General features: G+C 39.0%; 5 protein-coding genes across 17 annotated transcripts in view; 2 read left to right on the plus strand and 3 right to left on the minus strand.

Annotated features, from left to right (window-relative positions):
• LOC108627022 (very low-density lipoprotein receptor) overlaps positions 1-15153 on the minus strand; it is a 35240-nt gene extending 20087 nt beyond the window's left edge. For 2 of the 5 annotated variants that reach the window (XM_018028035.2, XM_018028036.2), the window contains exons 1-2: positions 14516-15153; positions 11664-11786 (exon numbers count right to left, since the gene is read on the minus strand). In XM_018028035.2, coding sequence (XP_017883524.1) covers positions 11664-11786; positions 14516-14609 — 217 coding nt within the window. In that variant the 5' untranslated portion in view covers positions 14610-15153. The remainder of the gene's footprint in view (positions 1-11663; positions 11787-14515) is intronic. The other 3 variants (XM_018028037.2, XM_026815239.1, XM_026815241.1) reach the window with 2 other exon arrangements.
• A 195-nt stretch (positions 15154-15348) lies between these two features.
• Positions 15349-17285, minus strand: LOC108627025 (WD repeat domain-containing protein 83). 2 transcript variants are annotated; one of them, XM_026815247.1, is made up of 5 exons: positions 17208-17285; positions 16682-16947; positions 16371-16614; positions 15973-16199; positions 15349-15898 (listed from the first exon to the last, which is right to left on the minus strand). In XM_026815247.1, the coding sequence occupies exons 2-5, from the start codon at positions 16752-16754 to the stop codon at positions 15531-15533; spliced, it is 912 nt and encodes a 303-aa protein (XP_026671048.1). In that variant the 5' UTR covers positions 16755-16947; positions 17208-17285; the 3' UTR covers positions 15349-15530. The 2 variants fall into 2 exon arrangements, with proteins under 2 accessions (XP_026671048.1, XP_017883532.1); XM_018028043.2 differs by lacking the exon at positions 17208-17285 and having other exon boundaries at positions 16682-17206.
• A 1-nt stretch (position 17286) lies between these two features.
• Positions 17287-19483, plus strand: Josd (Josephin domain containing). The gene is made up of 4 exons (XM_018028045.2): positions 17287-17776; positions 17855-18069; positions 18144-18324; positions 18414-19483. The coding sequence occupies exons 1-4, from the start codon at positions 17726-17728 to the stop codon at positions 18666-18668; spliced, it is 702 nt and encodes a 233-aa protein (XP_017883534.1). The 5' UTR covers positions 17287-17725; the 3' UTR covers positions 18669-19483.
• LOC108627024 (putative cytosolic Fe-S cluster assembly factor CPIJ010948) lies at positions 18815-22465 on the minus strand. Of its 5 annotated transcripts, none has more exons than XM_018028042.2 (8): positions 22382-22465; positions 21424-21494; positions 21266-21361; positions 21043-21198; positions 20697-20967; positions 20380-20628; positions 19932-20312; positions 18815-19859 (listed from the first exon to the last, which is right to left on the minus strand). In XM_018028042.2, the coding sequence occupies exons 2-8, from the start codon at positions 21487-21489 to the stop codon at positions 19618-19620; spliced, it is 1461 nt and encodes a 486-aa protein (XP_017883531.1). In that variant the 5' UTR covers positions 21490-21494; positions 22382-22465; the 3' UTR covers positions 18815-19617. The 5 variants fall into 5 exon arrangements, with proteins under 5 accessions (XP_017883531.1, XP_017883528.1, XP_026671046.1 ...); XM_018028039.2 differs by lacking the exon at positions 22382-22465 and adding an exon at positions 21832-22039; XM_026815245.1 differs by lacking the exon at positions 22382-22465 and adding an exon at positions 21785-21803.
• On the plus strand, positions 22147-26551 carry LOC108627023 (sorting nexin-29). 4 transcript variants are annotated; one of them, XM_018028038.2, is made up of 12 exons: positions 22151-22360; positions 22796-23058; positions 23285-23586; positions 23667-23792; positions 23870-24182; positions 24256-24385; positions 24456-24697; positions 24768-24989; positions 25062-25218; positions 25372-25512; positions 25577-25716; positions 25804-26551. In XM_018028038.2, the coding sequence occupies exons 1-12, from the start codon at positions 22358-22360 to the stop codon at positions 25895-25897; spliced, it is 2133 nt and encodes a 710-aa protein (XP_017883527.1). In that variant the 5' UTR covers positions 22151-22357; the 3' UTR covers positions 25898-26551. The 4 variants fall into 4 exon arrangements, with proteins under 4 accessions (XP_026671045.1, XP_017883527.1, XP_026671044.1 ...); XM_026815243.1 differs by lacking the exon at positions 22151-22360 and adding an exon at positions 22437-22524 and having other exon boundaries at positions 25804-25897; XM_026815242.1 differs by lacking the exon at positions 22151-22360 and adding an exon at positions 22530-22601 and having other exon boundaries at positions 25804-25897.
• Positions 26552-27553: the final 1002 nt, after the last annotated feature.

A 27553-nucleotide genomic window follows, 5' to 3' on the forward strand; every position in this document is an offset into this window, starting at 1 on the left:
TTATTAGCAATGTTCTTCGGACGTCTGATTTCTTTTTAAAAAATGTGTTTCTAAAGTGCATAAACTTTTGGGATTGACTGTATAATCAATACATCCTTAAATTGATAAACGCTATCTGACCGAACAAGCTGCGTATTCCGGAGACAGTTCGAGAACGGTTCGAATCGTATAAGTTCTTTAAAGATTGTTTTATGTGCCATGAAATTATTTTATTAGAGCTTAACTTTCATGGATTCGATACGAGTGAATAAATAAAAATAGGATAAACGGGCTGTCGTAGACCTCTGATGTGACCGGGTTTTCTTTCGCAATGAGACGATCGAATCGACTGAGTTACTCATAGATGTACATATTACTATATTAGAAAGTCCTCCTAGTGTTCGTTGTCCTCGTGTTCAATGGAAGAGTAACGTGCTACTATGTATGTATAGTAGTACAGGTCAAATTGCCTATTTAGACTAGAGCCACATACCGGATAGTTTCTTGTTCGTAAGCTCCTGACTGCGGCACTCACCTCGGCCTTGAATGCCAATTCGTGAAACGAGAGAAAAATTCCGATATTAAAATCGGATATTAAGCCCCGGGAAGCTCGACGAGCCAAGTGTGCCGCTCTCGCCGAGGGCGGGAAAGAAAGGGAGAAAGTTTGGAACAAACTCGAGCTCGAACAAAGCGAAATGAAGTCGTACGCGAATTTGAAAAGGACCGTTCCGCAATTTACGGTATCGTTTAAGTGGCTGCTCTATTCACGTTCCGAAACAATTTTTTCAACGTTAACGTCAAAAGGAACTGGCCGAGCTGTTAATAGAAATATTTCATAAAACGTAACTTGGGAGAACTCTTGCACCAACCTCTAACATAAGTTGAACCGCGTTTCCGTAAACGCAGAAATCGATATTGCGCAGTTGTCGATAGCAGATCGAACCGGAATTAAGCAACGAAGTCAAAGAGTGTGCCGCGAAATAGTTAACTACGTAAATAGCATCGCATTTGGCTCCACGTGATCCGTCGCATTATCAGACGGTCGGTGTCGATTACTTATTACGCTTCTTGAAATTGTCGCGATTTGTCGACAGAAAAACGATCGCAAAATTCAGCAAAGAATTTTAAGGATATTCGAGCTGAAATTGGAAAGTGTGGATCAGTTTATGTAATACGATGAATCTGATCATGTTGCTGTAACAATGCAAAATGTAACAACGAAAGCAGAAAACTGATATTAATTATCCGTCGATTCAGCAGAGAAGAGCATTTTATTAGCTGGTCCCCGATAAGACAACGCGAACTTCAGAAATGAATTGGAGCAGACGTCTAACGTCAATTCCATAAAAATGTACAGAGTAACTGGGTCAGTCGGTTTAATACTAGGACTAGCGCGACTGGTTAAGACTTCGGATGTTAAAGGAAAGATAATCTCTTTTGAAACTCTTTAATTAATACCAGCTGCGTGTATTGGACATGAGAAATGTTCAAATTCGAAATTCATTTAAACGGAAAGTTTCAATTTGACCTGAAATATTAGGTGGGAAGTAAAACTATTTCATACAATTGAGAGTCCAAAAAACCAGTTCGATGTTTCAATTCCCATCACTGTTAAATGCAATTTTTAATTCGCACTGTATTAGATTTCCCGGAAATAGTTGTAATAATTCATGAAAAAATACCAGGTCAAATATACCGCCAACCCCGCCAATCGAGTGGAGTAAGTTATTGTTTAAATGAAAAAAAAAACAAGTTGAATTTTATAAAAAACGAATGGATCTACCGATGAACAGTACGATATTCTTTCTAAAAAATATTTACGGTACGCAATTTTTAAAACGCGTTTAAAGTGTCATTTGTATAATACAGAAAAGTTGAGACACCATAAAATTGGTCCGTGCTAGGAAAAAGAATTTTAATGCGAATTTTTCAAAGAATCTTGCGAGGACATTAGACTTCCAAATTAAATGGTCCTTTTTACTCCGCCTAGGTGCGTATAACACTTCGCTGGATAAGGAGAGTAAAGGATGAGAGAGATTATACAGAGAAAAATGACGTACATACATTTCAAGCGCGTTATATCGTACTAAAGAACTCACCCTATCGCGAGTGTCGTTTTTACTTCCGCCATAAATACTCATTAGTAGTCGTTAATAATTCTAAGGATTTTTTATTCTATTCTACCGTCGCATTGAACGTTACATCGATATCCTTTGGCTCATAAGAAAAATTCAAAACGAATAAGAAATTTCATGTTTTCGATTCGACTTGAGAGTGAAATCGATCGAGTTGAAACGTGTGTTTTAAAACTAGAGAAATAAGGCACAAGGAAACAGGAAATCGGCGGGACGCGGAAGAAACGCGGACGACGATCGGCCATCGAGGCAATAGGTAACACGGTTCTAACAGACGTTGAAAACGGGATTCTCGGCGATCGGAAACCGGCCTCGTGTATTCTTCCTTTCGCGGTGTACTTAACCCTTTACACCCAATTATTCTTTTCAACTCATTTTGTCTCCTTGTATCTCAAAGATCTGACTCAACGAGTCAATTTCCCAATCCTCTTTCTGTGTAAAAAAATAATACGTATAGTGGAAAATCTTATCGTTTTTCTAAACGATAAAGATTATTTTTCGGTGGTTTGATAATATCAAGGGAAACGTTGTACCCATGTGATAAAGAGAGAGCAACCTAAATGTGGCTCCGCGAAATTCGGTTACGACGACGTGTGGGAGTAAGTTCAAGATGGCACAACCCTCTTTACCCGAACGATTTTATCGTTAAAGTGGCCGCCCCGCGAGCATGTGCCACGTTGCTGGATATAATTGGGCCACCTCGTTTCGTAACAATCCGGGAAATTCGGATAAAACGGAGACCGCACGAAATGGAGAGATAAAAACCGAGCACACGCAATATCGAAAAATACTTTGTACCATTCCCTTATTTCATTTACAAAAAATCGTTACTCCTATGAGAATGGAACAACTGAAATCAGCAGAGAGCGATCTAACAGCAAGTGGGAAGATGTAATCGCCGCGTACCATGTTCGTGAACAATCAGACGTCTGATTTGACTCATGGAAAGGGATGGATAACGAGCTCCGTTATTAACGGAGACGTGCGTTATCGTTATTTTTAACCAGCCGAACCTCGGATCGGCTCCTATAACGTGCATTTATTCCCTGCCAATCGAGTGAACCTGCAACACGAGTTGCTCTAAATTCCGAGCAATTAATTGCCGGTGAATCCGTGATTTCACGAAAATAACGCACCGTCCGTTTATCGGGCTTCGCTTATCTCTGCCGTACTGCGAGCATCAAAAGCATATCTAGATCCGAACAACGAATTGTGACGTTGTAACGAGGATTTAATATCGAATTAATGAATACGACGTTCGTTTCTACAATTCAAATATGAAGAGACGTGATCTTTTGTACGAGAAGGATAAAAAAAAAGAAAAATGGCGCATTACGTGTTCCGATTGACTTGCACGTAGAATTTCAGTCGATTCGTAATTGATTACAAATTTGTAACGTCCCTGCTTTTGATTCTACCTGTATTTCGAACAAGTTTCGATGGGACGAGCTTCGCGATCCCCGATATCCGTGGAATTATCTATTCATCGTGTGCAGCGTTCAGTTTTAAACATCCAGCTTCGCCCTGATCCAATTTCCCGGATGTTCCACGGCGTTTAACCCTTAATTGGCCAGGTTATATCGAGCGGGTTCCTTCCGCCGGGGCTCGTGACATGTTTCGATTAATTTGTCGCGAGCGCGAGCTCTTTCAAGCTCCATTAAAAATGTCCAATTATCCGATTATTTTCATTTCACCATACAGAGCCGAGGATAAATAAAGTGGCAAAGAGACGGTGAAAGTTGAAGCCGCTATGACTGAGTAATAAGGAAACTGTTCGTTTCGAACCTTTTCCTTGTGTAAGAAGAAAACGAATGATGGAATGATCTCTCATTCATCATACTTTCGCAAACGTTCCTTGCAACAGTCAGTGCACGTAACAATGCGATATCCGTCTTTATTAGATTATTTCAAAATGAATTTGCACGGGATAGAAATGTTTGGAAGATCGGACAGGCGGAAAAATCACTGGGATAGAGAAATATTTGCATGTGTTATTTAAGCGAGAAGCATCAACATCCTGCAACGCGGTGCAAGCTTTTCAAAATGGGTATCGCATGTTCCGTTATAGTGCTTTGTCCCGGCAGGTTTTTCAACTCCCTGATCCGCGCGCGACCGTCCGAAAACGTGACAATCGAAACGTGTATCAGATTTAATATCCATCGTCCGGAAAACCGACGCCGAACGGAGCACACGCGTACTGAGATAAAACGAACAGGGTATCGCTTATATTAAACCTGTCGTATGATTTTATTACGTCTCCTTTGATATTATGAAATCACGTAGCACGAGTCGATGAGGAATATCAAAGAAGAATGATTGGTAGACATTGTCAGATAATACCTCTTATCGGCTAGCTGTGTGTTAATTCAGATTTTTATTAACTATATCCATCTGGTGAAGAGGCCTCCTCTTCAGCCTTTCCTCTCTCGCGAAAAGCCAGTTCACCGGATCTCGAACTACTTTTTCATAGCGTAGCACTTGTAAAGAGACCTGAACGTAATATTAGCCCCCTCGTTTCACATAGCCGCGTACGATGCGGCTCAAAATTTAAGCGAGCCTCTCGTAAAATATTAACCCAGGACCGTGGCACCTTTATAATAGAAAACTTGAAGACTCATAAATTAAACATTATATTATGTGTGGCTTCATTGGATAAAACTGTACCCCTGATGAAATTTGGACACTTTCAATAGTAATGTGATACTATGGGCGAGAACACTTAGAAAATGAAAAAAGGAACACCGTATTCTCTTGTACACTTTACTTATCACATTTGCAGTACGCGTCTTCATTTACTTATTTTAGGATGGACGAAATTCGTTTTGCTATGGTAAAATGTAACAGGACGTTTGAAAATTTTTCAAGCCTCAGGGGTATTTCTTGTTCCGCGAGAATAATTCGGGGTAGCAAACTGTGGTTCTTTAAGAGAACTTCGGTCTAGTTGATTTAACCGTTGCTCAGTTCCGTTCGGCTCTGTTTGAGCTGAAACGATTCCCCTTTGCTCCAGAACGGGCTCGGGGTATTTAAGATAGCTTTCGGGGACAGGAGATCAAACGGAAGCTCGAAGAGCAGAGGAAAAAGCGAGTAGCGATCAAGATTTAAATGAAAATCTCCTCAAGTGGAATGATCTTAGATACGGCGAACGTAGAAAATTTTATCACAATCTGTAAAAATTAGAAAAAGGAAACAGCCACGGAGTGAAATTAGGAAGTTGTTGGTTTTATCAATTTTAGTATCGCGTAAATGCAAGAACGGATATCATTCGAATTACACGTAGCGATCAGTTGGAAATTGAACGGAGCAATAACTCAGGCTGAACGGTGCTAATTCGCAATAAATCAAATAAAGAGCCAGTCTTATCAAGATCCAGGGTGGTGTTCGCGAGGAGCCCGGGAGAAACAAACCACCGCCGCCGCCGCCGCCGCGCGCCGTTTGGTACCGCGCGAGCCCCTTCGAAATTGGAACCGATGTAAATCAGCGCGAAATTAATGCCACAACCAGCAGGAATCGCCGAGCTATAATTCCACCACCTCCCCTTTTTCCCTCCCTCGTTCAATTGGTACCGTACGACGAATCGTAAGCAGTCTGACCCACTTTTCTTCGCATCGTCGAAGGTGTTACAATTTTTGCCAAACAAATTGTCTTCGTACGAATATTTATCGTCCGGAATTCAATAATCAGACGGATGATCACAGTTCCTCGAATAATTAGTATTAATGGAAGTTTAAAATTAAGTACTACTTCTCTGCTACCGACTTCGTTTCACGAGTCACTGATTTCATCAAATATACTTCTCTATATCTGTACAAAGGATCGTGCGGTTTCCAGCATTGTGAGCTTTTCGTTAAAGCTCGATACCGATCACGAAAAGTCGTGGGAATGCTTGACGACGTTTCTTTTGGTGTCGAACGCAGACCAATCAGACTCTGTTAACGATTTCTAACTCAATTGGGATCAATCGGGGCACGACTGGGTGTGCTGAAAAAGCGCGGCGACCGAAAGTAGCTGACGAAGGAAGAAGGAACACCCTCGAGGAGAAGAAGCCAGCAGGCAGTAGCGTTTGGTAATCGATGCCGCCGCCAATATGTCGACCACTTGACTCGACCGAGGTGCTGCCTGCTACCTCCTCTCTCTATACACGCCACCGCAGCAACCACCGATCGCTGGCTTTCACCGTAATTACATGCTATCCAGAATCGCACACGTACACAGTGACTTATGCGAGAGATACACGATTGTATTTTAAAAAATGCACCCAGCGCGTCGTTCAACAATTTAATTCGCTAATACCGAGCATTCATTTGTACATAAAAAGTATTGGGAAATTTTGAAACATCTGGGGACATGGACGAGCTGCTGCTTTTCATTCGAGCTTTTGGTACGAATATCATCAAAAACATATCATTCACGAGACCTGAGTACAAATTCATGGCTCAATTTCGCATTCTGTTATCTGTTATATCGAAGAACTTCAATTATGTAAACGTCATTTGCATAATTGTAATTGATATTTGATCAAATTTCTAGTATACACAGAAAACTTCTGTTATATAAACGGACTGATTATACTGAATGTAAGAGACTTCGAATGAAACTAAAATTGTTAATAATTGATAAAACGTCCATCGTACGAGGCTCCTAATGAACCTTCTATTACGCGAGGTGCCTCGTTAACACCGTGTACTCGATCTCTAATTTACAGACGGGGTTCCGCCGTCTTGAAACTTTACTTTGGCCACCACTGGCGCAAATACCGTGTACAGAGTTAACGCAGTCTGCGGAGACGCAGAGCGCAGGGCACCCGAATCGGTTCTCCGGGGACCAGCGGCGGCGGCGCCGCGGCAGTTTCTGATGCAACCGATGCAAGGCTTGCGCTACAAATTGCAATAGCCCTAGGGCACGGGAACCCATCTCCGCGAACATCGAGACGGCGAGGACGGCGATCGGAAAGAAGAAGAGGAAGAAAAAAGTCCAGACAGAACCGGGGAGAGGCCGAACCGACCAAGTTTGGCACGCGAGAAGAATACCGAGACCAACCGCTTCTCTAAACCTTCTGCAACCGCGCTTCTACGCTCCCTTCGAATATTTCCCACTGCTTTCAATTCTGAAGAATTGTTATCTAAACCAAATATTTGGTCTATGCGTCGTTGCAGGTTTTGCAACGTCGACTGAAGCATAGAACGTGATTTAAAATTTTTTAATTGGTGAAACACCATCTATCATACAAGCGAGTAAAATAAGGACAAAGAATAAAAAGTTTCTTATTAATGAATTGAAATTCTTGCAATTCTTTTTACTTCAACAAGTCGACTGAACATGCATCTCTCAGAATATGCTCTTGATGTTCGCATTCATTAACACAATGTTGCAGAGGAGCGTACCCTGTTCCCGTTAAATTTAAAACTAAAAAGAAATGTTGCGCGTGATGCAAGCCGCGGTGAAGTTGCTGTTCTAAACGAAAGGAGTAAGATACAGTCACTGGAACAAGTTTCCAAACATCCAACGGGCTCCGCCTGAATGGAACAAAAAAATGTTTTAATTTCAACGTCTGACAACGTGTGGAGGAGCGAAAAACAAAAGCCATGCTCTGAATCGAGTCTTGGGAGTAACGGTGTTGCGTAGTGGGATGGAAGCATTTTGAGTAGCGTAGAAGGGCCGAAAGAAGAAAGCGGCAGAGCCTTAAAGGAGCAACTATAGCGGAGTCAGCCGAGCAGCTTATAAAGTAAGATTGGCTAATTTGGAGTCAAACATCGCATCGCTTGGTACTCTATTTGGGTCGGTGAATCAAAGAGCGTGGTGCTGGTGGCGAAACGAGCTACGCCGAGGCACCTCCGCCTGAAAATTACTCCGATAATCGATGGACACCCTTGCGTTCTATGCTTTCCAACCGCGACAGAAGAAGAGTAATCTAAAAATAAAAATATCGGTTTGCTACATACAATACATTATACAGATGACGATGTTTCAAATACGTTTTATCCGACTGCACGAAACAATTGTCCGCGACTATGAATAAAATAAAACAGAGACGACCGAGGATGCAATTAAGAAAAATTGAGAAACCGTTGTCAGAAGTAATCGACGAAAAGAAGGGAAAGAAGTTTGCGTGTAAACGCTCCGTGTTCCAAGAAGCAGAGCGGGACGAAGTACATAATTCGCCTCTATAGCTGTCATCCGGTTCCTCCAACGATGTTACTTTTTACTTTTTTTTTATAATCTTCCAGACTTCAGTTTGATCGTCTTTTACCACGATTCAGTGCAACATCGTATGATACGCAGGATTACAAACTATTATCATCTGCGACTGTTTGTCGGAAGCGCAAGTAACAGACTGACCGTGTTTGACAGAAGCAAAAGTTTTAATGAGTTTTAGTAGGATTCTCTGTAACACTTTATTGCAATTAATGGCACATGCACAGTTCAATACAAACGAGGTCCACATGGATTAAACAATTGATTTGTTGGAAACTAGTTCTTGTGAAGGGCTTCGACACTCAACGATTTCAAAAGGAAAAGGCTGGAAATGATTAACTATTAGCTTGCCTGATGCAATATCGTTGGGAACCTACGTAGACACCTACCACGTATCAAAACGGAGAGAACTGCAGGGCTAACAAGGACGCCTGCTTTTCTATCTAACGTCTAATAATCTCTTTACGGAATTCCTGAGCCAGAGACCTACAATTACGTACTCGTGAAATTATTAAGTACAATTATCATCTGCATCGATAATTTTTTATTTTTTTATGAAATTCTAACCGCGTTCCTGTTGCATAAAATAAACGTTAACGATAACGACCCAACCATGTATTATCTTAATAGGGCTGCGAGTAATTACGTACCTACTCTGTATCACTGCTGCCCAAAGTTGAAGCTTCGAGCTACGTACTATAATGAAAAATGACGTTGCGATCTATCGAATTATGTATTATACAGATAATTTCGATATTTAAATTAATTATTCGAACAGCGTTTTACTATATCTCTCCCTCTTTGGTTCCTCGAGCTGAAAAGTATGATAATGCAATCAATTAATTGTCTATCTGATAGTAATTTGAAATTTGATACTTCGGCCGAGAACCGCTGGCCTAACTCGATGAATGGCGACACGCCACGCACATTAAAGAGACGTCAGGATTGATCGCGACGAATTGAACATGCTTAAATAATAATGGACCACTATTTTAAAATCACGATACACGAGCTTTTGCTATTTCAAACGAGAAATGTATTTTTCTCCAAGCTTCAAATTTTTCAATTTATTTCCTATACTCTTTGATGTATTCTTGCGATGAAACATCAAATAATAATTTGTGCTTTGAAAAACTTCAAAGCGTGAACGTATTCTGTGAAAGTTGAAAGACTGATTTTTCGGTCAAGTGGTTCGAAACTTTTGTGCACCAGTGTACATGCATATGCGGGATTGCTCGCTGACAGGGGCTTGAAATCCCAACGCCCACCCGATGCCGGGCATCGCCGGGTCACTTTTTAATCCGCGTCTTAAGCGCAGAGGGAGAAAGAAGTTCCTTGCAATCTTGGAACGAGTCGTATAAAAGATAGGTTGCATGAAAGAAACATTTGAAAACGGAGCAGTGAAAAGTCAGAACCTGAGATCGTGATTAAATCTCAGACAGAATTTCTAAAAACTTCTGTACAACATGACGGAATATATTTTGTTTCATTATAACGAAACGTTCATCGCACGTACTTCGATACTGTTCAAAGGGATTTCGAGGAAGATTTGCAATTGTAAAATTTCTCATGAAAAGAAAACTGTATCGTTTTACTACTTTCCACGTCGCCGCAACGCCAATAAAGGTGAACATGTCACCATCTCAGTGGCAAAACAACTTGGCCTCCTTCGGAATAAAATTTCCTGACCTTAATGCACCAAGTAGAATCGTAGTTCCACTTTTCACATCATTCATTCAAGTAAATAGCTAATACCCGCGTAACGACTTTAATTCGTAATACAATTCGCATTACACTACGAGTTAAATTAATACATGCACGGGATCTGATATTTTACGTAGTCTCGTATACACGCAGCAGCACACTTAGTACTTTTTTAATAAAGGAACAAAGAAGATTTGCGACCCGATACCGAGCCAAATTGACCCAATTTCCGAGGCGGATTAAAAGTTTCGGAAGCCTCTGGAAAGATTCTGTTTGGATCTTCGGCTTAATTGGAGAATAGCGTCACGTATTTTCTTAGGAACTAGCCATGTTCCATCGTTTCCGGGTTATCGAAAACCAAATTAAATCGCAATACGTGGACAGCGAGTGCATGTTATACATATTAACAGTTAACAGGTAAACAACCTCGGATAATTAATCCCTGGCCAGAGTCTCGTGCTTTACGGCCAAGGAGTGACTATATTTAACGTGCTTTAAATACAGTTTCGAGTTACGTGGTCATTCGTAACGATGACGACGCGACGTATCATCGGTGTAAACATCGCTTCTTGCTTGTCAATTAAATTGTTTGTTAAACAAGCACGTGTGCATCTACTCTGTTACGACTCGGTGCACGGCTGGTTAACTATTCAATTATTGACACTCCTTAGGATCACCGCGGAAAATTCAAAACATCGTCGTAGATAAAAAAATGTTTATTAAACCTCGTCGTAGAATTCATATGATCGGAAATTACTGGATTAAATTTGATGCTGAAAAAGGAGGACAGATTCGTGTAGCTGGAAATTGCAAAATATGTTTTCGTATCGATCGACGCGTCGCTGGAAAATTACATTTCGAACACATTTCATCGTACATGCTCTCGATCAAACGATTTACGATATAAAGAAACAATTGAGTTTCAGATCAATTTTGGGCTCCGCGTTTAGTGGCAAACTACCTATACATAGTACACACGTTCCATCGATCGCGAATACGTACAGTACTCGTCCTTTGATATAAAACGATGAATGAATTATTTGAAACTGTAATGAATAGACTCGAGATTATCATATGAAATAAAATGAACAACTCTGTCGATGGGAACGAAGATCAAACGATACGGTTAATCGAAAGGGTTCCATTATTTATAGCACAGTATTTCACGTACAATAAAATATGAACACGATACTCTTATTTTTATTTCCCTCGTGAAAACTGTTGTATTATTCTTACGTATTCTAGCAGAACGTACAAAGCGTTCGATATACAGTCGGTCGAAAAAGTCTCCATACATTACCTTGCAAAATCCGGATTTTACAAGTGCGTGGAGAATGATAAGTAATGGAGCAATTTTCTATTTCTACAGCCGGCAATTCTTTCCACGTGACGAGACAATTTATCCTACTGTTTTTTTTTCTCCACCGAATACAAATTTGGCCAGGGTCATTCTTTCCCGAGGGAACATTTGTGAGATACATGACAAGGGCATCATTTAGAAGGAGAAGAGTTCCCTCGTGAAAAATGATTTTAATTTCATTCGTTTGAAAATGCCTGTTTTCTGAGGGATGATGATAATGACAATGACCATGATGATGATGACTTTTTTTACGGACTGTACTCGTATATTTGAGTATCCGTCTCATCGCTCACCTTTACATTTCTCGCTGTCTTCGTCGGATTTGTCACCGCAGTCATCCATTGAATCGCAGACCCACAAGAGCGGTATACATTTACCGTTCGCACATTGAAATTGCCTTAAAGAACAAGGGTTGCCTGAAGCAAAATAAAAGGGAAGGAAAATGAAATAGCACCAGCACACTGGCACGGCGGCAGAAAAACGAGGGACGAGGTGCGGGAAAACGGGACGAAAAGAATATGAGAGACGGGCGCGAAAAAGAAAAGGGGGAGATTAGAAACGCTGCCGTGTCGTGACGTTCGTACTTCATCAACCAGGAACGATATTGACGTCACGTTTATTACAATTTCACATTCGCATATGTGCACATTGCGTTTTCGCAGTACACACAATGAGAGTCGAGGGCGTATGGGTGCGCGCATTGAAAACCGAATTTGTGTGAAACGAAAAATAGTTTGTTCCCCGACCGAAGCATGAAAACATTTAATTTTTTATAATTACAATCCCATTGCACGTGCGCGCATTCATTTACATGTACGTCCATAATTGTACCTGCATGCGTCGCAATTAATCTTGAATGCGAGTTCAGAAATTGATTCCGATTTTCTTTTATAAAATATTCTGCAACATTTGAAACGCGATTTCAATAACGTTCGCGCAGAAAATAATCTTATCTACATTATCGTATAGCGCGTCTCCCTTTACCTTATTGATAACTTAACGTGCCAACATGAAAGATACGATCAGTTTTCATGATTCCCATCGTACGTTTTTGCCTTTTGCCTCGCGCATATCGTACACGGTCAAAGTGGATGAAAAGAGTGGTGTATAAATGCAATATGAATTATACATAGACGAAACTCGTGATCTAAAAAAGATTTTGACTGTGTGGCGTGTGACTGTGAATTCATTAATATTTGTAATGCAAAACGCATTGAATTTCTTTGAATCTATTGACTTTTTAAGGATGGAAAAATCATATAATACGCGTAACACCGAGTTTCGACTGAGATACTGAACGGTCAAAGTGTACGAGAATTGCGAACGCGACTTTGATCACTGTTTTCTAAAATTCCTTTCCTCAAGCGGTGGTAGTGTGTCACACTTGAAAACGCAAGTGCCGCGATATGCACCGAAAGCTGAGAATGCTTTGTATAACGAAAATTAGACCGAGAGGACACCAAATATCATTGCTGCGCTACGATGGTAATCGCTAAAGCAATTGTTTCGTAGTTAAAACGAATAAAAGAAAAACTTCCAAACGAGAGAGTAATAAAAATGATGAAAATCACGGCGGGTAATAAAAATGATGAAATGCCACGGTTTGCATTCGCCGGATCGAGAGCATCCACGCTTTTTTCCACTTGTTTGGATTAAAGAAGCGTACAAAGTGAAATGAAAAATACGACGCCGACTGTAATTCAATATCGTTCCTCATTATTAACATCTAACAGAAGATTAATTTTATTAGCACATCAGTGTTCATAAGTCTGTTGCTCGATGACATCGAAGTGTCTGAAATATTCAAACACTTTCGCAACCAATTTGTCTCGTTCTAATAGTACTTAGCCGCAAGAAACGTTAAATTAAGTTTCAAGTCGATTTGAATATCGTTCGCATCGGTAGCACCTCGTATGTACGTATGCAGGTACGTGACTCGCCACTTTAAAGGATAAAGCAAAGTATTTAAAAGGTCAATGAAAATGCGTGGTCAGATTACAAAATAAAATGTGATCGATAATTCCATTCACCTTTAACGAGATTATACGCAATATACCGTAACGTTGTATACTTTAACATGTGTATTTTTCATTTTCAAGACGTTCTCTTTCATCTCCTGCTTTCAGAAACATTTTTCATACTAACACATCAAATTTGGTATGCTTAAACTAGTTTACGTTGTTTTGAGATCTTGGAAACTCTGTTACGTCGCGTAGAGCGAGGAACGTCACCGTTATAATTGTTCAATTAGTATCAACTAATTTTCATTTCAAATTAATGCTAATTAGGTATTAAATGGCAATTATGAAGAGATTAATTTTCTCTGATATTGTTATCAAATTTAATTATTTAACATCAAATTACTATAGATTGAATGTTTCACATGAGACATATAAAGCATAATTAAGATTTCATTAACCATTATATGTATCACATTGTTTCAAAGGCAATAAATTTTAATGCTCTGCATTTGAAAAGTAGCACAAAGGAAATAAATCGTTTATCATTACATTAAAAGTGATAGGACTGATGAAAGTGAATGTACTTGGAATTGAAGCGTGAATGAAAATATATAAAAACAGAAATAAATGACGATTTAGGAGATGAAACATTGAAGCATGCATCGAGCGCGAGAGGGACACGAAACGATGTGAAGCACGAATACAAACGTTTAAACGTTTATAGTAACGTGGAACGAAGAAAGCGTCGAGAAAAATAAAAAAGAGAAATTCTAAGCGTTAAATAGAAGTGCTGTCTGCTAAGATCTTCACGTGCTTCCATCTATCGCGGTTTCCCCCATTTTAGACCAACGCACTTTCACACCACCAGCATCCCCAGCATCCCCCTTGCAGAGATCACATAGATACGTACGTATCGAGCTCGAATGTCAGAAAACGAATGCTATATGTACCTTTTGCTCTGAACGTCGTCCACCTTTCCCGCGTCCTACATCGTCCGATTTTATACGAAGTTCTTGTTAAAAATGTACATAAATATGCACTCGTACAAGCGATTATGTAAGTGACATAAGCGCACGTCGTGTCCCATACGCGTTTCATCAATTCTCATCGATGTTCAATGACGACGCGTTCCCCGATTAAAATCATTTGCCCGGCCGTCGTATAAAAGAGAAATGCATACTTACTGTCAGTGGAGAAAGCATCAGCTGCGGCAAGAGAGCCGAGCACGAGCAGCAGACACAGCGGCGATAGTAACAGCAGACGACAGGTTCGCCCCATAACAACCCTCTTTCGTTCGAACACACCGCCGCCTGTTCCTTTCGTGTTTTCCGCCTGGACACAGCCACTGACACCGCGAATACGCTCGATTCCGTTTCGTTCTGTTAAGCGTTTCTCTGTCAAGATCCGAATATCTGACAGCCGGCAAGCCGGGCAGGATCGATCGATCAACAACAACAACAACAATTGTTCACTCGCGATCTCGACGGTGCCGATCGACGCGATCAGTCTGACAGGAAGACCACGCGGTTCGCGCTCCGCATCGGACGAGTCCTCGATTGTACACGGGTACCGTACGCGCAAACAGCCAACAATTGAGAGTGGCTCGCGTGCTCGAGTACAGTGGTACAGAATAAAAAGTGCACTCCACGAAGTGGTTGAGACTGGCAGGCCCGCCCCGTGTGCAAGCACCTCCGGTGTCCCTCGAAGTGTCTTCCTCTCTCGCTTCCACTTTCGGCACCGTCTTTTTCGTGTCCAGGCTTCTGACTCTGACGCACCGGTATCGCGCCACCTGCGCGCGCAAGACCTCCCTCTCGCTTCTCTCTTCTCCGTTTCTCTCACTCTCGCCTATTCTCTTTTATGCTAAACTTGCACTAGCTAAAGTTACGTTAGGTACCTGCGCATACCTAGTACTCGCAACAGCAGCAGCCCGTCTCTTTAAATTTTACATTCATAATCTAATTTTGTCCACATTCTATATTTGTGACAAGCAAATAGTCGTGTTATAAAAACTCCAAACTTGCATGCTCGTACGAAAATTTATTTATATTTTGTACATTGTGATTAACAAGGAGGTTCCACTTGACCTAATCTATGTCTTATCTATTTTCGTAATATACAAATAATGTATCGTTTGTTGTGTGAAAAATTGCATGTGCATTACGATACAAATGAAAGAGAACAAGCGAGTAATAGTGTATGTTATTCTTTCGTTGTTAAGGTACTCCACATTAATACGCTTGGGCCATTAGTAGCTAAGAAACAATTTGTTTGCGGATGGACGCTCAACGATACTACGGGGTGTTTCGTAGGCTTAAATCCTGAGAGTTTGGCAACTACTTTCTGCGAGACTAGATCCCATATCCACAGCTTTCCATCCGCGGAACCAGAAAGAATGCGAGTGTCCTGGTTGTCGACGCTCGATTCCAAACATAAATTGTTCGCTACATGACCTGTAAACTCTCCTAGCAATTCTCCAGAGTCTTTATCCATTAATCTAATCACACCGTCCGCACAACTAACTACTACGCATTGACCATCCTTTGTAAAACTAGCACACGTCACTGCATCTGTAATAGATTAATCCATAGTCGTCGTTCCTATCATATCTCGCGAGTACGTTTCGTTTTCATTATTAACTGACCTCCCATGAAATCTGCATACATCTGACCCACGCGAATATCGTACCTACGTATTTTTCCATCAAACGAAGCTGTTAAAATCTCGTGATCCGTCACTCTAACACTAGAAATCGAATCTTTAGCTTCCCCTAAACACTGTGCTGGCTCTACTGCTTTGGAACGAACATCCCATAACATCACCGAATTATCTCTGGACCCGGAGACAACCATAGAAGATTCTTCGTTGAATCTATCGTTCAAAATAAATATACTTTTATATGTAATTATCTCAGAAGCAGGAAGAAGAGTTTGGGTATTCTTTTAATCATTGTGTTATTACAATGCTTAGTTCGATTTAATAAACGAAAGAATAGGGTGTCAGGCTGGTTTTGAACAGAAACAAGAGAAGCTCGAAATGTACCTCACAGCATTTACAGGACCAGCATGACCCCTTAAACGACGAACTGGGGTCCCAGTGGCTACATCCCAGAGGATGACAGATTTGTCTAACCCACAAGATATTATTTGACTACTATCACAGGATGCACAAGCATCCATAACTTCGTCCCCGTGTCCCCCGTATGTTTTCAGAGTTACACCTCTGTGAGGATTCCATAATTTTAATTTTCTATCGGAGCCGCAAGTTAAACAATAAGCACCGTCAACTAGAAACGAGGTTAGAACATGATGCACGAATGAAAGCCACCCCTGTAAAGTAATACTTTTACACACCGCTGAATCGTACTGCCCTGACAGCTCCTTGTTTGCAATCAAGCTCTCTTAGGAGCTTGTATTCGATTTCCATTTGGAATTCAAACCGATTCCACTTTACAGTTTTATACAAACTCGTTTGTTATTAAACATGTCATAACTGAATCTGTTGGGCCATCTAACGATGAAACCACATAGTCACCGAGGCGATTTCCTCGGTGATGAAATTAAAGAATCCTCCGACTATTTTCGAATCAGAAACCGCGATTCCTGGATCCTCTTCTAGGCTGAATTTTCATTATTATATTCACGAAATCCAGTATAATGTAATAATAATAATAAAATCAAAATTTAAGGATGAATTTTAACAGTGAAAATCCAGAAATACTGATTTTAGAACGGATTTAGATGCAGTGATCTGCATATACGGATATACATATGTAGATATTAAGTATCGGATAATAAATTCACAGCAAACAAGTGACATAATATCGCGGTAAGATTGCGGTTCATACATACACGCATAAAATATCTCGCGCATACTCACCAACCAAAGTTTCTCTCTGCTCACACTTGCCAATAAGAAAAAAACGTGTAATTGTAAACGAGCTATCAAGGTATCCGACCCGATCATGGGACCCGATAAAGCGTAGTTAGCAGTTACGTATATTATGAATGAACGTAAATGCATCATATACCTAACATCTATTGATATTCGTCGGAAGACGGAAGAAGTATAAATTTTGACGTGTATGAACGCACTCAAACTTGTCTTCAGGTCGCAGTGTTGTGAGATTGAATTATATGAAGTGACAACTGACAGCAGTCGTTCTCTGTCAAAGTGTGAATAAACAATTATTTGATCGCTTCGTGTGAGTCCGTCTACCGTGGTGAATAAATAAAACGAGCTATACTCCGTGTTACTGCTACGTGTGTAGTTCAGGTTACAAACCTCGCAGTGAAATTTATTCGATTTCATATCTGTGAAAGATCTCGCGACAGGAGGTTCAACTAACAATTGTTCAACAAAATTGTCAATACGATACGGAAAATTATGTAGATAGGATGGTTGCGAGCACGGCAGAAATGACTGGGCCCATATACCATGAGAGACAAGTAATTATAAAAATTTACACTATTATTGTAATTCACACTTGAACGATCTATTAATTCCTATATATGTATCGGTCACAGGTGAAAGAGCTCTGTGCGTTGCACGCGTTAAACAATCTATTTCAAGAGCGCGGATTTAATAAACAGGAATTAGATCAAATTTGTTATAGCTTGAGTCCAGATGTGTGGATCAATCCACATAAATCATTGTTAGGGCTCGGTAATTACGATATCAATGTTATTATGGCAGCATTACAACGAAAAGGCCGCGAAGCAGTTTGGTTTGACAAACGCAGGTTTGTTCAATGATACACTTATGGATGATTACGAAACTCTATGATATTCATAGATGCATCCGTCAAATTTCCAGAGACCCGAAATGTCTGTGTTTAGATAACATCGAAGGCTTTATATTAAATGTACCAACCGAATATAAATTAGGATTTGTATTACTTCCTTTGAAGAGGAGACACTGGATTGCCCTGAAGAAGATTCATGGTGCCTTTTATAATCTCGATTCGAAGCTTGATTCTCCTCAACTTATTGGAAAGGTTGCTCAAGCATTTTCAACGAGTCTTTCTCATGTTTATACGTATAATGAAGCCAAAACTATAGTCAAGATCTTGATACATTATTTCAGGAAAACGATTTACTTGCATACTTGAAGGATCAGATAGACAGTAAAGAGAAAGAATTGTTCCTTGTCGTATCCAGAGAAATAGATAGTAACCAAGGATGGTTGATAAACACGTATTCGAATAATGAAGGGATAACCAAGGACCACAACAGTATCACTTACATTGAAGATAGTTACGTAGAAACGAACTTGAAAAAGGAAGAGTCCACGGAAATGAACGAAAACGAGAAATCATTAGACAACAAGAATTCTAGGTAATTAAGGTTTTTTTTTAAAGCTATGTATTCGATGCTTCAGGCCAAAATAAATTTTAAAATAAGGTGACAATATAGTCGGAAGTTTGGGGAATTGAAAGAGAACGAGAAGGCGAAAGATTATAAATGTTGAGCATATGAACTATCATCTTGCACAAGAAAAAATAATATAATTGTAACATCTAGACGATGAATGCATAATATATGTTGTTGATCACTGTCTGACTATAGATTTTTCACGAAATCGTTGTTTAACGTTTGCGACATAACTAGTTTGAACGAATTTTATTTCTGTTCGTACCAAGTTAACTATATTATTTTCTCAGTATTATTAAGAGTAATTATATGTTAAGAGATCGTTTTATAAAATATATTATTTTCTTATTAAATGCGTATAGCTAAATTATTGCTCTGCAGGCGAATAAAACAAACTACAAAATAGAATTACGATGTGTACAAAATGCTATTGCACTGTTTAGAGACTAAACTGATGTTTCTCCTGGAAGTCTTTGTTGTTTCTTAATATTTGTTACTAGTCATACTAGATTATTCGATTATCTAGCGTGAGCAGCTATAAAAGACAATCTTTTGTACTTTCAACAAATACATTGCAATATACATATATGCGATAAAGCGTTATTGTGGTATGTGTACGATCTGTGTAACTTTTTACATTTGCTGCACATTTTTAATATCACGATTCATGAAACTTAGTTGTAAGGCTATTATTTTATAAAGAGAGACATAATTTTATGTTCGTTACACTACATGTTCCAGTTTTGTCAAATAGGTATACGTAATAAATTTGTTGTTAAAATAGCAACGATCACTTTATACCTCGACTGACTTGCATATTATCTACGCACAGCCAAGTACAAACATCATTTACAAATATCTCCCTCAACTTTAAATTACTATGTATTATATACAATTAAATAAGATACCTTTTTCAGTTACCACTTTATAGCTAAAGCCGTGTCTGCCTTTTTTATCTCGTGATATTGTGTGTGAAAGTACGCTAAAGCTTTGTCCGTGTGTTCTCCTCCCAACCAATTCTTGTACAAACTGTGTACGACAGGATTTTGTACGGGATTACTTCGAGGAAGCTCTTGGTGTGTAGAGTATAATTTCATTGCCAATTCCCGTGGTTGTACATTATTCGAAGGTCTAATTTGCGCTCCCCCGTTAAGACAACCTAACGAATTGTTAGAAAAATGAAGTTCCGACCCGGTTTAATAAATATATATATTAGTTTCACGAAACTTACCACAGGGACACGCCATGACTTCCACGTAATCGTACGGACACTTTCCTCGTTTTAATTTCTGTACGAGGTTTTGTATATTTCTAAATCCATTGGCAATCGCGAACGTTAAGAGTGTCTGATCGTCTTTCCGAAAGACTGCTTCTTGGAAGTCAGGATTTCGGAGATTTTTAAACTCGACTACCACGTCCGTTTCGTCGAACAAGTGTCTCGCCGCGTAACGAAGAATAAAATCAGCGTAACCACCGGACCCTGAGCCACTGTGTCCGTATAAATGTAAATTGTTCATGTCTTCAATCTGTATTGCTGGCGGTCTTCGAACTTCCGTCAGATTTATTTCATTTAGTACTACGTTCGACTCATTAAACATTTGTTCCAGTTCAACTGGAAGAATACACTTAATAAATAAAACCGGTAGACGGTATTTGAACACAAAGCTTGAAATACGTACTCGGAGTAATAACACAATCCACGTCTCTCGATTGTTTTTCGCGATTATAAAAATCTTCTCTGGACGCTTCTAGCTTTTTATCGTAACAAGGCATGAGGGTTACGTGATAAACTTGTTCCGGCGAGAGGCCCATACTTTCAGTTAAATGATATTTGACCAACGAACCCATAATTTGTTGGGGAGATTTTGTGACGCTTATATATGGAAGTATAAAACTGCCATGCGTTTTCTCGGCGTAACAGACCCAGCCTGTATTTAACGAATTATACGCGAACATTAAAAGCAATCGGTGATATTTAGTTTTTAGATCGAATTACCTGGGCAAGAAGAAGACAACATGGGCAATTGATTCTTTGCACCCCCTTTGGCTGCTTTGTACCGTTCGACAAATTCTTTCGCAGATTCCAACAGGGCAAAATCATCGGCCACCGTCATATCCAAGACTGCATCTGCTCCTAATTGATAAAAATATGCCGCGAGTTTCTCTTGTGCCTGATCTGGCCTGAGATTGTAACGTTCAGCTATAGATAATACTGCTTGTATGGAAAGACTAACTACAATGAACGTTGAACAAGTTCCAGCCTCGTTCTATAAAATAAATAGAGAGAGAATAGAATAATTTTCTGATGATTAAGATAGAAAAGAATATTATCTCTAATATACCTGACACTGAGACATCTTTTCTCTAAACACACGCATCAGTTCTTCTTGACTCTGCTGCGTTACCAGTACACTCTCTGCAGACGTAATGCAACCACTGCAGGCCAGACAATCGGCAAGTGTGATCTCAACTTTTTGTAATTTTTCATATTGTCCACTCTGGTAAGAGGAAAATATTTCCGTAACGCAAATTTGATTCTTATTAAATGTACAATTAATAATTCACCTGAGCTAATGCTGAAGGTGTTCCATCTTCTTCAATCTTAATCTTTGTACCAGTTTTACTGTTCGACGCTTTAATTTCTATAGGTTTGATACATTCCTGATACAAAATAATAAATTTATAAAATTCTGTAAATAGTGTGAGACACTAATGATATGTACCTGAGAAGGAGTAATGAAGTCATCCAAATTTGTGATTTGCAGTGCCCCACTAAATCTCGATGCCATTTTATCTTAAACATTCAAATTTAAATTGCCATATAAAAATAGTTAATATTCAACTGTATAAGTATTTGAAGTGAATCATAAAGTGAACATAACAGAGTGTACAGGCTAAACCAATTCTGAGTAAAACCAGACCCCTTCCTAGATTCTCATGTTAGAAAATTAGTGGAAACGAATTCCAGTTATAAATGTAATGTAATTACATTATAAATTTGATCACGCGCATTCGCAAAATATTTTTTTATTCGAATTTGCATAGTAAACCTAAATTAAAGTTCCATTCAATTTCTACACGTACACACTTATAGATGTTTCGCGTGGCCACTGTTTACTATAAGAACATACCTGTGCGATGAAAATTCGGATTGGGTGGTGTTACATATGTTTTATTTAACGTTTAAGATGTTCCGATTCATCCACAGTCGTAGAATAAACCGTATCTATGACCGTATCTACTCCATAATTTACTCTTATGTAAATAAAATGTTCGACAGTTAGAAGTTAGACCAAGTTGGAATCGTTCTCTATACGTAATTCGCATGTCATCATCTGTGTTCAAGCAGAACGAGTGAGGATGATGAGGGGACTGTTTCCGCCCCTGAGATTTTTCTGCTGCACAGTGTCAGTAGTGTCACAGATATTTGTATACCCATTTAATAGTAGTTGATTCGTAGATTCGCACGAGTCTCCGTCAGTCTCCGTTTATTTATCGTTATGAGACAGTCACAATGTTCTAATGTACTCGTGCTCGTCATCGGTACATGATCGATTGAACACTTGTGATCGTATGTATACAGTTTGTTTTTGTACGAATTTTTTTAATGACGACAACCACAATTTGAAAGGAAATTAACGTGATCGTCGCTGACTCATGGTACGTTGTATTACAATTTACCTTTCACGAAGAACAGAAGTTTCAATAATTAATGCACTGTCATCTCTTCTCGTACAAATTAGTTGTAGAAATTCGTTGTTATACGCGATTCAGTCTCTTGATTAACATAAACTTAAGCGTTATACGAATAATATTCTAAATATGTAAGCTTCAATGTAACTTTGTTTCACGAACTATAACGAAATTGCGCATTAAATGAGTGACACGTACTTTTTAAACGGTACATATAACGTATGAATAAAAAGAATCAAGTGTCAAATAATTAATCAATCGTTAATCCGAAATGACGTGATTTGCGTCCGATGCAAGCAAAAATCTGTAAACCTTAATCATATTGCACGCATTCGGAGAAATTATATAATTCTCAGTTTTTTCAGAATGATTAAATGTTTAATAAATAATTGCATGTTTCAGGCTTTACGTATGATGTCAGCAATAGTGCCAAGCGCGCATAATGCATTAGATCCTAATCAGAACTATGATCATCCCACAGAACGGCGAAAGCTGTTGGAAGATTTATTAGCTGCTGCTAAAAAGTGTCACATCAGATTCTGTGGGCGTACCGAGCTGGCTACTGAGTCAGATATATGTGTCAGACAACTGTGCCATATATTTGAATCGATCTTCAGCCATGGATTGCGTACAAACTGCATTGATAAAATTAATTTAGCTTTAAGGTAAAAGGACAAGATTTCATTCAATGTATGTATCTGAGAACTAATAACTGTCTATTTGTTTTTCATTCTCTTGAGATAAAGCTGATATGTGATCTGTAGGATGATATGACTCTCTTGTTTACTTATCCTTTGGAATGCAACTGCATTGATAAATGATAACGTTACGAGATGACTAATAACTGGAGATACATTCTGCATCATTAATTAGTCGGTTCTATGTTTAAAGGCACGTTTCAGACATAGTATCTGGTAGTAGCATAAAATCAGGCAGCGTGTCGGATGCTGCGTTTTGGCCGTGTATAAAAGAACAATTAACGTGGCATGAACAAGAACGTTTTAGTGTGTTGAAGAAAGTTCACACGGATCACGGAAAAGGCAGAGCGTGGCTCCGAGCCGTTTTAAACGAGCGATCTTTAGAACGTCATTTACATGCTATACTCGATCCTTCCGTACTGTCTCCATTTTACGAGGATTGGGCGTTTTTACTTGATCAAGAGAAGAGTGCCGTACTGCCAAATGTAGCAGCAGGTATAAATCAACCTTCTAGTCTCTCATTGCCTCGGTCTTCTATACAGTTTCTTAACTGAATATCGTTTTGACTGTACTAGGACTTGGTAGCATTTTATTTGCGATTAGGATAGACAACGAGGAATTGGATAATAATTTAAAAAGCAAGGAAATAGAGAAGCGAAAGGTTTCCTTGTCAGAACCAATTATATCTTCCACGATACCAGGTAATCTTCTCATAGGATTATATGTACATAAAAATTGTACTATTTTGCTTATTGTACTATTTTAATACGACGACCAGGACCTACTCCGAAACAAAAACAAAGGAGGAAAGTGCCAACGCATATAATTTCGTTTGACAATGATAGCGAGGAGGATAAAGAAGGAAATGCGAAAACTTCAGTTAGCGCTCCTCCTAGTTGTCTCAATATCCCTGTCCCAGCAACGAGTACAACCGAAGATAAAGGACCTACTTCACTTTTACCTTCGATTTGTCCCGATTCTCCCACAGTAATGTCGATGAAGACGTCACCCACCCCGTCGATTACACAATCTCATACAGAGTCGAATGACGCTAATGTCGCGGTAGATAAAGTCACTTCCGAGTGGGAAAAGTAAGCATTATCATTCATTTGCATGTAATTATGATCTGTTTAAAAGTAATAGTTTCAACGATGAATTTTGCAGTGAGACTTTCGAGGAGGAAAAAGTATTAACCCCCGTTACGAATTCCGAAAATATGGTCGGACTGGTTCCTGTTTCGCCTTTAGATCAAACGTTGGACGACATGTTGATCGCGTTACCAAATTATTTAGATGTAGGTGTACGAGAATTTACTAATTTACCGAGCAAGAATTTCGTATATATTCCTACTGCTTTTAACTTAGGATACGTCCGAGGTCGCTGAACCCGCGCTGGAAGCTACGGAGCCCCTTGCAGATTTATATAATAATACGGATCCGGATGATTTAGATATCGAGGCATTACGAGTAAGATTCTTAGCTGTGACTGAAGTGTTAGAGCAAGCTAAAGAGGATGCTATGACTAGCAGAATGCAACTTGCTCGTTTGCAAAGACAACATCAGAATTATCTCGAGAGGCACGAGTTGCAAATACAGGCATTAAACAGGTGAAATTCGAATGAATCTCTGTTGTGTACTGAAATGTTCACGAATAAGTTTTGCTGCTCATTTTTGCAGGGAGAATGAACTGTTGAGGCAACAGTTGCGTAAATACGTGACGGCAGTACAAATGTTAAGGAGAGAATCCGATTCTACTACGGTTTCCGAGGAGGAGGAGGATCCGTCGTTAGATTATCATTACGAAGCTCGACAGTACGAAGAAAAATTGATTCAAGTCGCGGATATGCACGCGGAACTAATGGAGTTCAATGCTAGATTAACTTTACAGTTGAACGACAGGTAGTGCGAGTATTGATGTCGTCTGAAATCATTGCAACGTAACACATTTTCTCATGTTCTGAATGATCATAGGGACAGATTAGTTAAGTTGCTGCAAGCTGAGTTAGAATGTCTTCGCGGTCCTTTGAACGAGGACGATTTACCGTCTGAACCGCCATGTCTCATACACATATGGATCCCATCCGCGTTTCTCACAGGCCAGCCCTCCGATATTCATCACGTTTATCAGGTATGTTTGAAAATGATCGAGCGCGTAAAGAAGTTTTCTTTTTTTTAGTAATCTGCTTTAGTTTGGGTGAAACTTCTGGGCGCGCTTTACAAATATAAGCATGTCAATTACAATTGTTGTAGCAAAAATAATTACCAATTCAACTCGTTACAGATATACGTGCGTATCAGAGATACCGAGTGGAATATATACAGACGATACGCACAGTTTCACGCGTTCTACAGGGAGTTAAAAAAGTACGACTCGATCGTCACCACTTTCGAATTTCCACCGAAGAAGACAATAGGAAATAAGGTATTTGTGCAGTATAAAAGAACTATTTAACTTGCATCGAACTATCGAAATGCGTCTTATTTAGGACGCCAAGTTCGTCGAGGAACGACGGCAAAAGTTGCAGCAGTGGTTGAGACGAGTCGTTGGTAGATTGGCGCAATGTTCTCCAGCGTTTACGTCCCGACCAAACAGACAAACGCTTATTTCTTTAATGCCTTTCTTCGGGTAAATTCCACCTCGTAATTATTCTAATACCTGTTTTAACGGTTCATTTGAGAGAGGCAGATATAGAACTATACAAATTGTTTCTAGCGATAACCCTAATACCGAGGATTCGAGGAGTAAAAGTAACACACACTCAACGAGAAACACATTCTCTTCTTCCCCTCAATACATGGGTTTGTAATCATGAACGATTTTTATAGACAATTTGTACATAACAAGAACTTTTTAATATTTTAATGCAATATATAAAAGTAATTATTTCTTGCTCTATATATGTATATATATGTATATTATTATACATATTGTTGAGAAACTGGAGCGACGAGCGTAGAGTGGCGCGTAGTAAAATTTGGCAAATTGAAAATCGTTATAATCCCTTTTACAGATGTACGTATTATTTTCGTACAAACATTTTGCGTGCTATCGATTCGTCGTTCAAAGAGAAAGATTTCTAGTTCTATTTTTTTCAATCAAGACAAAAGATATATGTATGTATATGCATCTCTTGTATATTATATATAAATTTGTTATATATCTTGTATCGTAAAAATGGACATGTTGAAAACATTGTTTAACACGTATTGTAAAATAAAAAGAAGTGTACATAAGGTGATCGGTTAATTGATTGAAAATAAAAATAGAGATTAATGATGAAAACCAAGGCTACTCAGCAAGTTTGTTGATAACAGTTGAGAATCGTAAGAGGCAGCGTTGAATCTCGTTTTCTAAAAATTTTATTCATGTAAGGCGCCTTAACAGTAATATAAAAAGGTACACTTTTTCCATTTATACTTTATAATAAAAATAAAAGTGCATATTGTTATTGGAACAAGTACATACAGTATTATGCTGGTAAATGATACAACTAATTCGCATTATAAGATTCACAGGTTTTAACAAGTTGCGTAGGAGTCTCGCTATGGAGAGGTAAGATAATTTTGTCTTCTTCTTTTTTTGGAAAGAACCCCGGATCATCGAAAATCGTTATCCCAAGAAACGTGTGATAATTATAAAACAATACAATAAATAGATCCTATATATAAAACAATGAAATTTTGATGATATAAAATTGGTATTTTGTACTGAGCGATACACACTGCGTTTCGTACGAATTTCCATTTTACCTTTCCATATTGAGATATAAAAGTTTCTCGTAATAGCAAAGTTTATCGAGTTATCATAATCATTCTTAATACGTTGACCGCCCTTGTGGAACAGTATTAATATGTTATTTTTTTTGTTACAAAGGAACCAACGATTATTGTTATATTATATTATATTATATAGTACACTCGATTATATTGCGGCTCGTGTAACGAGCAACAAAATAAACGGCAAATCTCGACGCGAAATCGACGTTTGCCGGCTCAAAGGAATTGTTGTTGTGTCTCGCGCGTTTACACATAAACTCGATACGGGAAAAACGTATCGAAGAGGAGACGTCGCGGTGGCAGTCAATGTATTAATTACAATTACAAACAAGTGCTATGGAATCTATTTATTTTCTCTCTTATAGCGCGTCGCAATCGTAGCATATCATAATCATAGTAAGTTTCGTAACGTAACGGTACGCGATTACACTTACTTATAAAGTTGATTACAAATCATCAGACACATTCATATTTCAAATTCGGTATCGTACAATATAATTAATAAGTTGGCGAAAAAAATAATCGGCCATTATTTGTCCGCAACTAAACTTTGAACAATTTCTGAATTCGGCACTCGACGTCTAACGAGACAAACTACACGATTCTTCTATGAAGAGAAATAATAAGTAAAAAAAGAGAGAAGAGATTAAAAATGTAAAGGTCGAAAGCGATTAAAAATACTCTAG

Source organism: Ceratina calcarata, unplaced genomic scaffold (genome assembly GCF_001652005.2).
Source record: "Ceratina calcarata isolate Rehan_Ccalc_2016 unplaced genomic scaffold, ASM165200v1 scaffold436.2, whole genome shotgun sequence".
Lineage (NCBI taxonomy): Eukaryota > Metazoa > Arthropoda > Insecta > Hymenoptera > Apidae > Ceratina > Ceratina calcarata.

Coding starts and splice junctions, on each gene's coding strand:
- LOC108627025 (XM_026815247.1), bottom strand. CDS start 16,754: ATGGAAATCGAATACAAGCTCCTAAGAGAGCTTGATTGCAAACAAGGA. Junction 16,615..16,681: donor CAGGGCAGTACGATTCAGCG/GTGTGTAAAAGT, acceptor CCTCGTTTCTAG/TTGACGGTGCTTATTGTTTA. Junction 15,899..15,972: donor GTATGCAGATTTCATGGGAG/GTCAGTTAATAA, acceptor AATCTATTACAG/ATGCAGTGACGTGTGCTAGT.
- Josd (XM_018028045.2), top strand. CDS start 17,726: ATGGTTGCGAGCACGGCAGAAATGACTGGGCCCATATACCATGAGAGA. Junction 18,070..18,143: donor GTTTGGTTTGACAAACGCAG/GTTTGTTCAATG, acceptor TCAAATTTCCAG/AGACCCGAAATGTCTGTGTT. Junction 18,325..18,413: donor CTCCTCAACTTATTGGAAAG/GTTGCTCAAGCA, acceptor ACATTATTTCAG/GAAAACGATTTACTTGCATA.
- LOC108627024 (XM_018028042.2), bottom strand. CDS start 21,489: ATGGCATCGAGATTTAGTGGGGCACTGCAAATCACAAATTTGGATGAC. Junction 20,629..20,696: donor GTTGTCTTCTTCTTGCCCAG/GTAATTCGATCT, acceptor CGTTAAATACAG/GCTGGGTCTGTTACGCCGAG. Junction 19,860..19,931: donor AGTCATGGCGTGTCCCTGTG/GTAAGTTTCGTG, acceptor ACAATTCGTTAG/GTTGTCTTAACGGGGGAGCG.
- LOC108627023 (XM_018028038.2), top strand. Junction 24,183..24,255: donor GTCACTTCCGAGTGGGAAAA/GTAAGCATTATC, acceptor TGAATTTTGCAG/TGAGACTTTCGAGGAGGAAA. Junction 25,219..25,371: donor ATATTCATCACGTTTATCAG/GTATGTTTGAAA, acceptor AACTCGTTACAG/ATATACGTGCGTATCAGAGA.